The 17,987-nt window shown below is 36.6% G+C and overlaps 1 protein-coding gene across 1 annotated transcript in view; it reads left to right on the top strand.

Moving 5' to 3' along the window:
* The window catches only part of MACROH2A2 (macroH2A.2 histone), a 29,518-nt gene extending 15,712 nt beyond the window's left edge, over nucleotides 1-13,806 (top strand). Inside the window, exons 2-9 of the mRNA XM_072423829.1 lie at nucleotides 5,625-5,846; nucleotides 7,425-7,531; nucleotides 8,069-8,266; nucleotides 8,623-8,730; nucleotides 10,361-10,460; nucleotides 10,979-11,068; nucleotides 12,091-12,265; nucleotides 13,171-13,806. Coding sequence (XP_072279930.1) covers nucleotides 5,675-5,846; nucleotides 7,425-7,531; nucleotides 8,069-8,266; nucleotides 8,623-8,730; nucleotides 10,361-10,460; nucleotides 10,979-11,068; nucleotides 12,091-12,265; nucleotides 13,171-13,336 — 1,116 coding nt within the window. The 5' untranslated portion in view covers nucleotides 5,625-5,674 and the 3' untranslated portion in view covers nucleotides 13,337-13,806. The remainder of the gene's footprint in view (nucleotides 1-5,624; nucleotides 5,847-7,424; nucleotides 7,532-8,068; nucleotides 8,267-8,622; nucleotides 8,731-10,360; nucleotides 10,461-10,978; nucleotides 11,069-12,090; nucleotides 12,266-13,170) is intronic.
* The last annotated feature ends 4,181 nt before the right edge of the window (nucleotides 13,807-17,987 follow it).

Genomic DNA, 17,987 nt, shown 5'->3' on the forward strand with positions numbered 1-17,987 from the left:
TCCATTTCAATAAATTGTCCCAGTCTGATACTGAAATAGTTGATGAACTAATCACTGACCTATGAGTTTGACTGCTTGACTAATACTGTGGAAGAGAGCTGTCTATTTACTTTGTACATACTTATATTATCATTTTTTTAGTGTTTTAATTAAATATAAGGCAAGCATAAATGAAAATGTAATAGTTCACTTATTTATTTTCTTAATAAAGCACAGACCTGGTTGTGTATGGAATGTGAACGTTCTGTAAATGGCCCCCAAAGAGCCAAATGTTGTATAGCACATGTTTTTGTGGTGGTTAAAAATGAGACTTAAAGGATTTATAGCATGGAAGTATAGAGAAGTTTTACCTTCGTGTTTGTATTGCAAGGAAATTTAGCTGGTGACAGTGCAATTTATCTCACCCAGACCTAACCGCACCCACATCCTGTGTTCCTGCACCCTGCATAGCAAACAACAGTGAAGGAAATATCTCACGTATGAAAACTTCCTCAGTTATACATTTCTCCTTTCTTACTTTCCCTGGTACACAGCTAAAGGCTTTGCACACAACGTTGTACTATGTGAAGTTTTAGAAAGTAAAAGACAAAAGCTAATGCTCTGTTCAGGGGACCTGAAACTCTATATAAATTTTTTTGTCACATTTTTTTGTTTTTTTTGTTTTTGAGGGATAGGCACAGACCCCCTGTTTCTTTTTTGTGGGGGGGGGGCAAATTTCTTTGTGCCTCTTTCCTTTTTAATTAAGCTCCTCTTAGATGGTAAGCTCTTTTGGCCAGGGTCCTCTGCTCCTCCTGGGTCATTGTTTGTATTTGTCTGTCATTTGCAACCCTTATTTGATGTACAGCGCTGTATAATATGTTGGTGCTATGTAAATACAGATTATTAATAATTTTAGCAATAATAATAACCCTTTTGGCCTGATAGATTGACCTCTATAAAAAGATTTCTTATTTATCTACCAAAATCGTGTAGTTATTATAAGGGTCCGTACATACTATATATTTTTGTCACCTGATCACCTGAATTAAGCAAGATGTTCTTCACGATCATCTTGCTTAAAAGAGGAACTCCATTTTGGGTGAGGTAGGAGTGAATTTGTATAACATAAGGATCTTGTATAAAGAGTTTAAAACTACATTCTTTTAGAGACCAGTCTAGAATCAGAACCACATCTGCACCACCACAACCAGGTAGAGGTTAAATTAGAAAAATCGGAACCATGCTTACTAAAAAGAAAAAAACAATTTATGAACTAGGTTGTAGGTGTATGGAGCTGAAATGGAAAAGCTGTGTATACACAGGTATAGACAGGTATTGCCAGGGAGTTTAAAAAGCTTACTTAGTAAGCCGTGCCCGCAGCATCCTCCAGCGATGCTCCGCATCTTCTTCCCCTGGCTTCTTCCCCTGTCCGGGTATCTGTGTAACCTGGCGATGCCCGGCTGGGCATCTGTGTAACCTGGCAATGCTCGGCCAGCTTCTGCGTCCCTGGCATGTAATTGTTGGGGACGCAAGGCCAGGGGAAGCAGATGCCAGCCGGGCATCTGCGTACGAGCGTCCAGCTGGCTTACGGGACCAGACGGAAAAATATTTTTAAATGTTCTGCTTTTACATTTAAAAATACTTAATATTCATTCCACTAGGGAGGTTACCATGCTAATATATTTGTAAATAAAATATTTTGGTTTTCAATAAAAAGTTTCTCTGTGCATTAAATTCCTTTAGTGCCTATATTGTTGAATTTAGCACAAATGTTTAGAGGCAGACAGAAGAGTCTAAACTCATTGGAACAAAAATATCACTGTGTACATTTAGATGTTTGTAGAATTAAGTAGTGGTATGCTCCACCATCTATGATTGATGTGTTCTTGTATTTACCAGGATGATTCCTCCTGTATATGTTTTTTTTTTTGCAATAACAGAAACGCAGTTGGTAAGCCAAACACAGAGTCTGTTAAATTTCAGGATAGCATGATTGGGCAAAGAAAGGACAAGTGGGTGATGGACCATTTCTTACATACACACAGCTATATTAGTGCAGTCACTAAGAGGCACAAAGACATAAAACCCTACATCCTGCCAACAAAACAATTCCAGCATTTGTTCGTTTTCCCCAAGGCTACCCTATACCTAACCCATTTTATGACCCCTCATCATTTTGTATACTGTAACCCACCAATCTACCTTATCTTGGCCATAAAGGGCTACTGTGAAACATTTTCTTTCATCCCTTACTAAATATTTTGTAAAATTTATAACTGTCATGGGCATCAACCTTTGCCCAGTCACCCACCCTATGCACCTGTTTAATGAGAATAGAACACACCATGTACCCCAGACCAGCTATGCTCTATATTGGTATTGCAACTTACTTACATAACACCGTAGCCATGAATACGAGACTCTAATGTTCATTTATTTTGTGTTGCATGTTAAGGCAACCCTGTATTTTCACCACCCAATGTGAATATGTGTCCATATGTGTCTGTATCCAGAATATGCAATACAAAATGTATACAAAACAATCAGAAAATAATAAATTCACACTGCAAATCACATTTAAAGAAAAATGGTAAAAGCAATAAAATGCAATAAACATACATTATGTACCCTTAATATGTCTGCTGAAACATTTGTTTCTAATTCATTTCATAAAATACAATGTTTATATTAGGCATTGTATTAACTATAATTTGTTCAGCTAAAGTCATCCATTCAATATTATGTGAAAAAACAGTATAAAACATTACCTATTTAAAATGTCTTTCTATTTTTTCCAGTGGGAATCTATTACTTCTAGTTTAATTATACCCAACTATTATAAAGGAACTTTCCATTACATGAGTCATGAAAAATCATTAAACCGTGACAGGTAACCATACACTAAAATTGATTTTTAGCAAAGATTATTTTTCATTAATAATAGACACTCAAAAATGTTCTCAGTACACCATGAGTATATTTAACCACTTGATTAATTATACTTCTCTTTTATCACCCTGTGCTGCAGGTATAACAATTAGGTTATATGTAATTTCTAGGATATCCCTGGCAGTAAGGACATTATATAAAATGAATATATTGATCTTTTCGTAAAAGACAATTATCTTAATTGCCTGTTTCATTAATCAGCTTGGTCAAGTAGTAGAGCTTGTACAGAGTAGAGATCAGCTCTTTACACTGAAAGGTCTTTAATGTTTATATTGTGTATTATGCATTATCTTGATACTAACATACTACACTTGGCACACTTCTTTTCAGATTAGGAGAAAAAAAGTAAGCAGTGCTTGCCAAATCTGTATCTTCCCTGTTTGTATTTAGCCATGGTACACACAAGGCCTAATACTGAGATGACAATATAATGGAATGCTGTATAAAACTTGTCCTAGCAGCAACAATAAAAATGGAAATACTGTTCAATTCTTGTATAACATCCATGGAAACATTCATCTTTAGAGCACTTCATATGGAGTTGCACCCTGGGGAATCAGGATGGTGGTGGCATTATTGGAAAATGTCTGCTTTTTCTTCTTTGTTCTGCCAATTACACTCATTAGACAAGCAAACATGGATTGCTGTTTTGAAGAATTCCCCAGTCAGCTATTCTCATTAGATCCTGTGTTTTAACAGTTCTAATTATCTTAGTCTTTGTGCTGTGGAAAAAAGAAATGTTCTATTTTTCAGATAAATATTGAAAAGAAATAATTGAATGGAGATATTACACAGATTTTGTCTAGCCATAGTGATAATTCTGTGTAGTTTAGTTATCTCCATAGTTACATTGTCTTTATGCATGGGTGTGTAATACATTATAACACACACTACTTTTCTGATGTAAAGATTTATAGTGAATTTGTTATAACAAAAACATTTAAATCTATTTATCGATTTTACTCAATATTTACATAGTTTTCAGATTCTTAGCATGTGATGTTCATAGCATGTTCTTAGCATGTTCATATCCTTAACACGGGATTCTTTGGTAAACATATGACTATCGGGTGAAAACAATAATATAGACCTTTTAAAGTGCCAGTTATATACCTAATATCAGATTCCCTTACTTCTAGACCAATTAGTCTACAAACAGGCCATTCTAAAAGTAACCAGATTCTCAGGTTCAAAGCCTAAATCTGTCTTTCTTACCTTCAACACATCACCATTGGTCTTATCAAGGTGATAGAAAGTGTGAGTTTTGTAGTGCTGGTTGTTCAATGTTTCTTTCTATACAGTCTTTTGTGCCACAAATGAAGTGTGAGTAAGCTTTTACGCCAAAAGTGTTTCAGAATATACAAATTGTAGAACATTAATATTGGATTTGCTTCTTTAACATATTGAATGTGGCTTTTATTGATACGTTTTTTGATAAAGTAGAACATGTAGAAAAAATATATCCATATATATAAGTTAATTTAAGCAAGTCAATTTATTGATAACAAATACCTGGTTAACAAGCCACCATGTTTCAGGATTTGGAAAAGACTCCATTCATCAGGGCTTCAATCTATCAAAAGATGGTAATGCTCAGTTTGTAGATAGCTTTAGATATGATGGGATCCCAACAGCAGCTTTCTTTGTTATATACATTGTGGAGCCAAAATCTCCAAGCCTGTTGTGGCACTGTTGTGACCTGGGGTTGCCTCAGTTGGTCAGGTCTGGACTCAGCAATGTTTTGAGCCCAAAAAATGGGGTCAGCTGGCTAACTGATTAATAATTGTTTTCTTACCCAATGGCTCCAGCTTATTCCAAGATGACAATGCCAAGATTCATTGGCATGCAAACGTTGTTTACTGAACATGAGAAATCATTTTTACCTTTGCATTGGCCACCACATAGTCCAAGCCTTAACCTTATTGAGAATCTGGAGTCCGACTCTCCCATTAGCATTACAAGATCTTTGCAAAAGTGATTGCAAGTCTGGATGGTGTGTTATTAGGGGGATCAGCAACTGCAGCTGGAACACAGAACACCGTTTGTAAGATACAAGTCCCTTAATTTGGGCAAAACCAATACAGCTTTTTTCAATCAAGATACAAAACTTGATGTTAGCTTTATCAGCTTGTAATCAGAGTCCAAAGCTTTCACAGTCCCATTATGCATCAGACAGAGACTCCTCCGACAGAACACCTGTGCTATTCATGGTGCAGAGCTCTTGTCTGGCTATAGCCAAGTCCAGGTGTGTACCCGGGTAGAATGGGAAGGCCCACCCAGTACCTTCCTTCCCATTGCATAGTTTAGAGCTCTGAAACTAACTAACCAACAGCAACCCTATATTGCTTCTGCTAATTCTAGACTCCTATCCCAGTACACAGAGCACAAGTATGCAATGTTTTATATAAAGAAAAAGCATACCTCCCATCCAAGACTCATCGTTGCAGTCCTATACAATGGGAATACATTTTGTGACATTACATAAGCTCATTGAAACCTTACCATAGTAAATGCGAGCCATAATAAAAGCTAAAAGTGTATGATTTTTTTTTGCGGGCCAGGATTGTGCTGTGGTATTCCTATTTGCCTGGAGAAATTGGCAGGGATGTTGTATTGTTATGGATTTAAATATTTTGTGTTGTTGGAAGTAATCACAGTAAATATGTACCATCTCTATTTTTTTTTTTTTTTTGCAGCCATTGGTTTCTTTACCAGTTGATAGAAACGGACACTAGACAGAACAAGGATGTCTGCCAGAGGGGGGAAAAAGAAAACCACCAAGTTGTCCCGCTCGGCAAGGGCTGGTGTCATCTTTCCAGTTGGTAGAATGATGCGTTACTTGAGAAGAGGTACACACAAATACAGGATAGGCATGGGAGCCCCTGTATACATGGCAGCCGTCATAGAATACTTAGCAGGTAAATATCATTATTGTTATGACAATACTCAGTGAATACTTTAGGAGCAGGAGGCAACTCAGGAAACTTCTAATCTTACCACCATTCTAATAGATTTCCAAATGGCCTTTCAACTTTATGTTGCATTGCATAAAGTTAAGTAGTAATATCTGAAGATATATCTGAAGTCCATTTTAAAATAATAAAACATTACATTCCTACTCATACCAAATCTGGCTGTGTATTCAGCAAAGCTTATGTTTATTACTGACCCAACAGAGGGCATGCCAGATCACTGCAGATATAGTACTGCTTCCCCAAAAAGAAGGGCTGAAGCATGCTGGTAAGAAATCTGCACTTATACTCAAGCTGTGACTACTGTGTACCTATCCAATGTTTTTTTTTCTCTTAATTTATTTATTTTATCAATTTATTTAATTCTAGAGATTTTCATAACCTTGTTGAACAGTGGAATCAGTCTGGGCATTTTAAGCTAGGTACACACTTGCAATAATTATCGTTAGAAAACAAATTATAGAAAACAAATCATGAATATTTTAAACAATCGTATTGTGCACAATTCTGTACATGCTATAAGGATACGATCATTCAAATATAATCCACCAATAGTGTACACACGCTAGATACGATCGTTTGAACGATGCAGGAAGTGACATGTACAGAAGAAAGTGTACTGCAGAAACATCCACGATCACTGAACGACCAAACACACAATAGATAGTGAACAATCGTCGCTCAATCAGATCTGCCGGGACGGTCATTTGTTTCCAGTGACAATCCTCGTTCGTTGGCGTCGTTGGTCGGTCATTATGCACTTTTTTTGTTAACGATTATCGGACGATCGATCGGTGGTCGTTCATTTACAACGATAATTATTGCAAGTGTGTACACAGCCTAACTGTTTAGTTAGGTAAATCTAGGTCTTGTCCCTGGGTCCCAGGTCGTGATAGTGACGGAAACGCAGCAGATTGATAATATCATGTCTCAGTACTGTTGCTATGTCTTCCTATCAACATGTAATGTCAACGGTAATTGCCTTTATAAAATACACTTCATGATTTCAAATGAACACATACCTGTGAGAATAGGTGTTATTTGTCTGCTTAGTGTTACCTCCTAAAATATGAGATAATTCATGCTTTATTCTTATTTGTGTCATTAAGTACAAAAACTCATCATGTTATCAGTTATTTGAGGCTTATGGGAACTGGAATTGCTGGGGAGAAATTAATTGCAACTGAATACTTTTTACAATATATAATATTACATTCATTTTGAGCTTCATTTATATAGCTGATTTGCATACAACAATTATATATATAAATGAATATATATATATTTATATATTCTCAATTATGGGTCAATAGGAATAAAATAAATGATTATAAAAGCAAAAGAAAGCAGTAAATATCCATCAAAGCCCCTCGATATAAGTTCTTACTATTTATTTAAAAATACTTATATCTGGAAAAGCTAAAAAACAAAATTGTGCTTTAGTTTATTGAAATGAAATATACTGAGTATATTGGTGCTGATTTTGGATTTGTTGTTAATGGCTGTTCTATTATTGACTCAAAGCTGAAATCTTGGAACTTGCTGGAAATGCAGCTCGGGACAACAAGAAAGGCCGAATCACTCCTAGACACATTCTTTTAGCAGTTGCTAATGACGAAGAACTGAATCAGGTACTGGTATGCCATTATCAGTCTTATACATTGTTCACATCCAAAAAATTAGTTTTGACATAAAAGAACATATTTTATTAGTTTTTAATGTTTTAAATGTAGTTTATATATATATATATATGTTTTTAGGAGTATGTGTACAGGAAGCCTGCATGTCCCAAGAAAAAGCTTGCAATTAGTACCCTGTACAAGAAAGCAAATGATTTAATTTTGTTGGCTACAGATATTGTCTGTGCTGTAAATATAAAGGTCACATTGTGTTTTGTACTTGACCTCCACTATATACATAGAATAGTTACAAGAAAAGTAAACATGGCATGACCTAGAGATCTATTGATCCCGACTCCTGTTACTATAATGGTTTTTCTGCATGCTTTTTGGATGTACAAGCCCCACAGCTTTAGATACTTTCCGTCTAGCTAGCTTATAATGCCAGAATTGCTTAGACATGGCGGTGAAAGGAAAGGTCTAGCCATAGTTGAACATTTCTTCTTAGATGATATTACAGTAATAAATTTACTTTGTCCTCAATGGCAGTTACTCAGAGGAGTCACCATTGCAAGTGGAGGTGTCCTACCAAGAATTCACCCTGAACTTCTGGCTAAAAAGCGTGGATCCCGTGGCAAGGAGACCATTCTCTCTCAACCAGTGGAAAAGAAAAAGAAAAAGAGTGGCAAAGCACTGGATAAAATAGCAAAGAAACCAAAATCTGGGAAAAATAAAGTACTTAAAAAGGTTCGAACCAAAAATGAAAAAAAGTAATACTGTTGTTATGCAGCAATGTTGTTATCTAAATTCTTAAATGTGTATTAGACGTAAAAATTTAGTATTTGGATGTACTATATTATTTCAGCCTTGGTCCTGCTGGTTGTAGCTAGCTAGCACTCCCAGCTGAATGGATAACAAATATCTGATGTTCATTTCAATGGGTGCTTGGTGGTAATCCAGTCACTATCAGGGAGACGATAATATTACCCAGCCATGCACCCACTGACTTGTGTGTGGCATGCTTTATTGGTATCACAACAGATACATCAGCAGAGTAGTATGTCTTAAATATATTTCTTTGAAACATTTGTATTTTTCACAAGGATAAACAAGCAGACGGAAAAGAAGGTGCATCAAGTTCAACGTCAGATGATGGACCTGGCGATGGCTTCACTATCCTGTCATCAAAGAGTCTATTGCTTGGGCAAAAGGTGATTACATTTTGTATAAGTGTATATCAGTAAGTGTAAAGAAAGATTGTCTGTGTAAAAAAGAAATGATGTACTTACCATTATCCAGAAACCTCTGGATTGTTGGTCTCTTGGTGCATTGCTGCACTCAGCAGTTCTTTGTGTGGACCTCTATACCATTACCATGTGTTATAGTGTAGGGGTGAGAAGTAGGAATCACCGAGCTGAATGGGGTACTTAAAAAGGTGATAGTCCAAAAATGGCAGTGTCTGAATGGATTTTGGGGGCAATTTTATGGCACCAGCACCAGGAGAGGTATTAGGTTTTTCTTTACAAGTACATCATTAATTTGCACTTCAGTGTTGCATTATATTCAAATCCACAAATTTGTTGTCAGCTTTGTGTAGGCACTAATAGAGTTAAACTACCTTTTGGTTTCTATCCAGAATTCCAGGAAAGAGATTTGCTGGCACTAGTTCTTTCTATAACACTATGATGAAGGTTTTTCTATCTTAGAATTTGAACTCCAAAAGCATTTGTTCATTTTGTGTTATTAAGATTAATGCCATGGTATAGCCTTGCACCAGCTGCATCAGTTTTAGGAATTCTGATGGTGATGCCTCACTGTAGACATTCTCAAAAAAGTTACCAATGCCATTTAGTTTGCTTGCAAATGCATTATATTATAATGCTGGTTTGGTTAATGATGGATTTTAGAACGAACGCTTTGTTATTACACGGTGCTAATCAGAAATGATCCTTTCATGTGACTAGAAAGAGAAAAATGTATGAAAGCTAAATATGGTTTGATGCCTATGGGTAACTGCACATTTTTTTTTTTCATGACGGTATGGCAATAGCACAGTCTGGTGTAATCAGAAGTGCTGGTGGCTTAACAGCCCAGGCAAGATTTCTCATATGGCCACCTAGGCCATGGCCTAAGTTGATATGAGCACTCGAAGTGTCATTAAAATACCTTTAGGGGAAACTGGAACCTGCTGCTGTCCAACCAGCTCTACAGTAACAGAAAGAACAAAATGAAAGTTATTATACCCAGGGACATAAAGTGCGGAGATCTGTGCAGGGTCACATTGTTATGTCCATTCCATTATCCCTTCCTCTCACTTTCTCCTTCCCTGTCTCCCCCCTCCCTTCTCTCTCCTACCTGTTCTTTTTTTCCTCCCTTCTCTTTCTCTCTTTCTATCCCTCTCCCCCTTCTCTTTCCCTTCTTCACCTATCCCCCCTCTCTCAGTGTCAAAGGCTGGTATTATCTGGTGGGGAAAGGTGCCTTCTTGGTAAACAGTAATGTTCATTCTGTGATCCTATAACAAATCAACAAGAACCATCCTTAAACAGTATTTTGTGATGCATGATAAGTGGGCAAAGCATGATGTGTTTTTTTAGTAATGTCAGTAGGAATTTGTGAATTCTTCAAGGCACTAATAGATGAAGCCTTGCTTAGACTTTGTCTTTTCTGCCTACTGATGTTCTCTAGAAATGTAATGTTACAGCACACCAATAATCTGTGACAAGAGAAATTAATCAGAAAATAGAAAATGAAAATATATTTCCAGAGACAAAAACACTAAGGAATAGCTGCTAGATTTTGATTAAATGACATTTATCTTCCATTTCTTTGTTTCTCATCCAGCTGTCTTTGACTCAGAGTGATCTTAGTCACATAGGATCAATGAAAGTTGAAGGCATTATTCATCCGACCACAGCTGAAATTGACCTAAAAGAAGATATAGGTGAGTTGTCCACTAATTTGCAAAGATTATTTTAAAGCGTCATTTAATCAGGTTACATCCAGTTACTGTAGGTCTTCAGTATGGATAAGAAATCCTTCTTTAGTTGAAAAAAATGGATTACATGACCATTATTTTCTGTAAAGTAAACCAATGTAATAAGACAGATCTTTGTGGTATTACAATCATCCATTGCTGGGCTCTTGCAGCAGGTACTTCTATATTAGTACAGGTAGCTATTGATGAAAGTCAATATAGTCATTGTTTTATATTATATTTTTTCATTTTTTTGTTAACTTCAGGGGCAGATTTATCAATATGTTTGCTAAACACATTCCCATAGACACTACTAATAAACATTTTCTTGAAAGAATGCATTTTTATTTTTTGCAAATTTCGAGACTATGGATTTAATATACTAAAAACGTTTAAAATGTTTATTTGCAACTTCCACTTATTAAACTTAACTGCAAATTGGTTACTGAAATTAAATAAAACGCTAATGGTTTACTTTATTATAGGGAATGCCATGGAAAAGGCAGGAGGAAAAGAGTTCTTGGAAGCTGTGAAAGAACTCCGTAAATCTCATGGACCCTTGGAGCTGACTGGAGGTACAGTAAATAAAATATTAGAATACTGACCATCTCCCAAACAGTTCCCCTACTAAGATTCTACAAATCCAGAGCCTTGTGTATAGATTTTATTCAACTTATGAATAAATAAAGCAAGGTGTGACTTTATTATATATTAACATGTTATGACCTGGAACAAATACAGAGATAAGGGATTCTGTTGTAGGTTTTAGTGACTTAGAAATAGAGGTGGGATGAATTAATTAAATGCAAATTGGATTGAATATTTTTTAAATCAGACAGTAAATCCATCCGGATTCTAAAATTCCAAGTCAGAATTTTATTTGTTTAATGTGCCATGCTCAATGACAAGAAAAGTAGGGCTCGGACAATCCAGCCAACTAACAATGACAGCTGTAGCGATCAACCATTTTGGCCACCAGATGATGACCACTGTTATCATTCAGTGGCTGTATTATTCTATACCTTTCATTGATCAATTGCTCAAATTCTGAATTGTGATCCAAAGTCAGAATAGCTTGGGTCAGAGTCAGAACTGTCACTTATTAAAGTTCTGATCCAAACTATCTGACCATTACTACTCAGAAATATTCAAGCCCCCTAAAGCCAAGCAGCCAGTATTCATAGAAGAAGGCCTGCAATGGTAGTCTAATGGTATTTAACAATAACAAATGCATTTTATAGCTAAACACCAGGCACACAACTAAATGAACAGATGACATACGGTACATATATGTCTTACCTGCCAGTATATTTTGCATTTCTGTCTATGTGATTGTAACATTTATACAGATCTTACTAACCATACTGTTTGGCTGGGGTTTTATCCTACTTTGCTCCAGTTTAGTATCACTTACAGGTCTCCTCCCCACCATGTGAGTGAAGAAGCATTCTAATGTGAATCTTTGGCACAGATATGCCCAGAGTTCAGCTTTAAATGACATATATAATCATCCGAGTGCAATGCATACCATAAAAAAAACTCTTTTCTCCAGGACAGAGTAGATCTCATATGTGTTTTTCTTACTTTTTTTTGCTAGCTGCTCTAAGTCAAGCAAATGGATTAGCAGCCAAGTTCGTTATCCACTGCCACATTCCACAATGGGGTTCAGACAAATGTGAAGAGCAGTTGGAAAAGACCATCAAAAACTGTTTATCTGTTGCCGAGGACAAGAAACTCAAGTCCGTGGCATTTCCATCTTTCCCTAGTGGCAGGTAAGTTAACTAAAACCTTGATGAGAAGATTCAGAGTCCTTAACTATGTCCAACTGATCACAGTACATGATTGTAAAAGCAGCTTCTACCTAAAATGTTTTTCTAAAAGACTTTAAATGTGATGTAAGGCACAAACTTTAATATTTGTAAGCTCTCATTCACTGCATAGTGGAGGGAATAAAAAAGTAAAATATTGGCTTGAAACTTGAGTTTGGTGTAACACAGGTCATTGGACATTATTCATAGAAAGTAGAAATAAACATTGGCGGATCAAGTAAATCTGCCACAAACTGAACCTGATGTAAAAATATGTAGGCAGATTTTAGGAAAAGTTGACCATGTAATGCAGCCTGCTAAGGTTTTAATATTCTTTTTCTATAGGATAAAATTATATAGGATTATTTTCATAGTATCTGTGTTCTGATTTTTTTTACAGTGCATATAGATGCAAAGATAAATGAGTTCTTGTTTTGAAGCATCTTTACTGCTTGTTAAGTATATGTAAATACTTTAGTGTGCATTGTTATTAATATTTTGTACTTATATAGCACCAACACATTACTTGTGTAAACCAATAACACCAACATCCCCCTCCTACCCTTAAATATAAATGAATATCACAATTAAAAATATCAGATTATAATAATTAATAAGGGTCAAGAGCTGAAGTGGTTAAACTTTTTATTAGTTTTTTTGACTTGACTGTTGACAACAAAACAAATGTGTTGGCCTTGTAAAACAGCTCTGTAAAATTCAGCAGTCCTGTGTGTAAATGTATTTTATAAGCATTGACGATATGAAAATTATTGGTTAGTGCCAAGAGGTCTAGTTGCCCTTTTACAGTATTTACTGCTGCATCTGCATGCATATATTTATAAACTGTTTACTCTGTTTTTTGTGCCCAGAAATGGTTTTCCAAAGCAGACGGCAGCTCAAGTCATTTTGCGAGCCATCTCCAGCCACTTCGGGTCCTCCAACTCATCCACTGTGAAGAATATTTACTTCCTGTTGTTTGACAGTGAAAGTATTGGTATTTACGTACAGGAAATGGCCAAGCTTGATACAAAGTAGAAGAAAAGTTGACCTTGGCTGGAGCAGCTTACAGACAGGGATGGTTGGAAATCCCATACCAAGAGGATCAGAACACCAAGAGCTGATGTTTAATTGTTAAGAATTATAAGAAGGTGTGAACAATGTTTGAAGTTTTGTGGTTTAAGGACAGCTTTTGATTTTTATTTTCCCATGGTTGAAGAGGTATGTTTGGGCTAAGCAAGTCTCATTAAGAATTCATCCTTTTTATGTAACAAGCCAGCACCCCCTTTGCATTTTTATAGAATCTGAAAATTATATCCCTTTGTCGTCATCAGCCATGTTTTTCTTCAAGAATCTTGTTCCCAATTTTTTTCTGTCTTATTATTTTAGACTTAGTGTTAAAAAAAGCTGAAAAAACTTGTTTTAGATTTGTAGTATTGGATTTTACAAGAGAAATAAGACCACAATATTATTTAAAAAAAACAAAAAAAACTTGATCAACGTTCTTAGATTGCTTGTCTATTGTGTTTTTTATTGAGATAAGAATACGTTCTTGCCAAATATATCTTTCAGACTGAATGCTTTTCCCTCAATGAGGTCAAAAGCAGTTTGCCAAAACACATATTTATTGGCAGAGTAATGTAATTTATAACATTGCGTTCTTTTTAAAATAAGGTTTTTTAAGTCATCGGTTCTAGCACAAACTCAAACAACAGTTCTTACTTGAAATACAATCAAGTAAACCTGTGCCTTTGCCACCATGTAGGACATCCAACAAGTTTACTGTGCTGTCTTGACTTGATTTTGCTCCCCCACACATCATGTTGCTGAGTTAAGAAAAACACCAGGTACTTCCTGATACAAGGGATCATGTAACTCTTCCTCTCACATGAATGCACCAGTGATTCACAACTCAGGTACCTGGCCATATCACATGGGGAGAGAAACCTTACCCCTGTGTAAGCTCAGTTTAAATCTTGGAAAATATACTGAACTTCTTCACTGACTATTGTCGGTGGAAAGCAGAAAAAATAAATACAGTCACTTGAAAAAGTAAGTATACCTATATAAGCTGTTACCCTTTGTAACAACAGTGCCGACAAATCAGGAGATAAACCCTGAAGGTAAATATGAATTTGCAATTGTTAAATAATAAAAAAAATATCAATAGATGTAATGTGTACAGTAAGCATAATAATGGCCTAAGAGACAGATATAGCTCTTTATAATAAAAATTACAGATAATGATGGATTAGACATAACTGCCAATGAGTCTGTAACATTGGGCCTGATTTATTAAAACTCTCCATGCCTAGGGAAGATGGACTATCATGGGAGAACTAGCAAACTTGGAACAGGTTTCTTAAAAATCATGTGCTAATAGTCTGCAAATATTTTTAATCCTGGACCAGATCAATTAGAGCTGTATCCCCCGGCTTCTCCCATGATAGTCTATCTTCTCCAGTATTGAAGAGCTTTAATAAATTAGGCACATGAAATTCTTGAAAGTTCTGCCTGAACAAACATCCTTCCACAATATTTTATGGGGATTCCAAATAATGCTTTGGTTAGCCCAGTTTTATAACCCTCTATTGCTTGGTGATTTTGCTGGTGTGCTTTGGAGTATTATTATTAAAAAAAAGTATTATCATATCAAAAGAAATCAATTTCCACTTTACCTTGAACTTTTAGACAGATATCCCACATTTTTTCAAAAATACTTTGATATGATGAAAAATGTATAGGTAACTTGATGGCTGCAAACTGTACAGGCTTTAAAGCAGCAAAGCAACCTCAAACCATAAAATTGCCACCACTATGCTTTACAGTTGGTATATTTCTCCTGAAATCTGTCAACATAACTTTGTTTCTGGTCTATGCTTTTTGCTGGCACACCTCACATTCAAGTTAAATTGGGGCAATCCTTTTCTGATTGTAGATTTATGCATGCCAACATCAACATTTGCAAGAGTTAACTGGGGATCCTGGGATGAAACACTGTAATCATCAAATTCTCAGCACATGGCCAGTGTGTCCTGGGTTGGCTAGTCTCAGAGAAGTGGTTTTAATGCCCATTACTTTCTTTTAATAAGATATATATTATACTGCACAACAACGATTTTGCTACAGGGCATAACACATGTGATTTACATGATACCGAGTGTGTCGATTCCAAATCTGAACTTAGAATTGACCTATCACATACAGATTTTAAGTTATAGGCGTGCTATAGCTGTTTAAATGGTCGGTAATTAGGTAATGTATTTTTACATGGGAACATTATAACAGTTGCAGCTACCACTATACCTGCTGCTGCCTCAGCTGAATTACGCCCCCTGGTGGTATGCATGTTCCAGCAGGGGCTGGGCATGTCTGGGCAAGTCAGTGAGCTGACGTCAGAAATAGATTTATAAGGGGGACCAAGGGATTGTCTATAGTGCGAAACCATCCTATTGGATAGTACAGCTAGGCCATAGTGAGTCTGTTTTGAGCTAAAGATGAGTAGGCGCAGCTGTGTTATTAAACCGGACAATTTCTGATATATTTGCGGCAAATTTACCCAGTGTGATCAACGCAAGAACCTAACCAAGAGGGTGAGGGTTGCTTACAAGTATTACTTTAAATGAGAAATTGGAGATCAGGAAAAAGGCTGGGCACCTCATATCTGCTGTCAGGTGTGTTATGTTGGCCTAACGCAATGGTTTAATGGGAAAAGGAATAAAATGCCTTTTGCTGTGCCTATGGTTTGGCGTGAGGCAAAAGAGCATCACTCGGACGGCTGCTTCTGTATGAGTAAAATTGCTGGGTTTTCGAAGAAGACTAGGTCAAAAATCCTCTATCCTGATTGTGAATCTGAAGCCAGTGCCACATGATGCAGAGAATCCAGTGCCAGTCCCTCCTACATCTGTTGTTACTGACAAGGACATGTCGGATGAGGAACAGGAGGATGATGTCGATGTTAATAAATGTTATGAACCCCAATTTAAAAAGGCTAAGCCACATTTTATAAGCCAATTAGATGTAGATATCCTAGTAAGGGACCTATCTCTGTCAAAAGAGAAGTCTGAACTGTTAGCCTCCAGATTAAAGGAGTGGAATTTGCTACGAAAAGGAACAACAACTTCACACTTTAATGATCGTCACAAAAAGTTTGCAGGTTATTACAAGCTGGAAAACGACATTTGCTTCTGTACCGACATGAGTAGTCTGATGATGGAGTTAGGTTGCGAATACATACCAGAGCAGTGGAGATTGTTCATAGACTTGAGCAAAGCAAGTTTGAAGACTGGATTGCTGCATAAAGGTAACAAAAAACCTTCTGTTCCTCTTGCTCATGCCGAGGGAATGAAAGAGACATACGAATCCATGGAGGTCATTTTGAAAATGAATAACACAAGTGGAACGTTTGTGGTGACCTGAAGGTGGTGGGACTCCTACTTGATCGTGATGACAGCAACCATTACAAAGTGAAAGAATGGCCACCCAGACCTGAACACACTGTTGGCCAGTACAATGTGAAGGATAAATCACTAACTGATTCACAGAAAATTTACCTTCCGCCACTTCAAATTAAATTTGGAATAATGAAAAACTATGCCATTGCAATAGATTGTGATGGTATGGGTTTTCAATATCTAAAGGACAAGTTTGGAAAAGTTATAACAGATGCTAAACTGAAAGCAGGCATTTTTGTTGGTCCCCAAATCAGCAATTTGATGCGTAATGCCACATTCAGAGACAAACTCAACCCACTTGAACTTGCTGCTTGGGATTCACTTGTGCTAGTTGCACAAACCTTTCTGGGCAACCAGAGAGCTGAAAACCATGCTGAACTCGTGAACAACGTGCTAACAGCATATTATCAACTTGGCTGCCGAATGTCACTTAAAATTATTTTCTTACATTCCCATATGGATTTTTTCCCACAAAATTTGGGTGATGTGAGTGATGAACAAGGGAGAGGTTCCACCAGGACATTTTTGTTATGGAAACAGGATATCAAGGCCGTTGCAACCCCAACATGATGGGCGACTACTGCTGGTTTCTGCAATGGGAGACAGCGGAGAGCCACGAACGATAAAGCAAGTGCCTGAAACACTTCTGAAGTGTACATGTGTGTTGAACAAGGACAAGGTGAAATATGTGTAATTATATATGTTGTTGCAACATAAAACTATGATTTTGTAATGTCATAGAACTATGAGGCAATAGTTAGTTATGTATAGAGATTACATAGTAACTGCAGATTGAGATAATGTAGCTAATCGGTTCTATACACGTAATTAACTAATCCTAGGCAGAATCAGACTTCAGATTTGGATTCAGCACACCTAATTTAGTATAGGACACATGGATTAGACCAAGTAGCAGACAATTTTTATTTTTATGTAATGCAGGGATTATGCTTTATAGCACCCTGGAGAATTAGAGGTTCCTTGTATTTCATCTTACTTTTGGGGGCACATTAACTTTTAACCTTTAAGGCCAGAATCAGTGGGCTTAGGGTGCTTGATGTCAACGAAACTGGCTTCAAGCTGCATTCTAATAGAGGGAAACAGCTTTGGTGCCAATAAAGACCAGTCAACACTAGCTCCAAAGAACTTCGAACTAATCATGAATTATTAACATCACCCATTACCAACAGCTGTTGATACCCAATCAAAATGAGCACATGATGTTGTGTACAGTT

Source organism: Pyxicephalus adspersus, chromosome 10 (genome assembly GCF_032062135.1).
Source record: "Pyxicephalus adspersus chromosome 10, UCB_Pads_2.0, whole genome shotgun sequence".
Taxonomy (NCBI): Eukaryota; Metazoa; Chordata; class Amphibia; order Anura; family Pyxicephalidae; genus Pyxicephalus; species Pyxicephalus adspersus.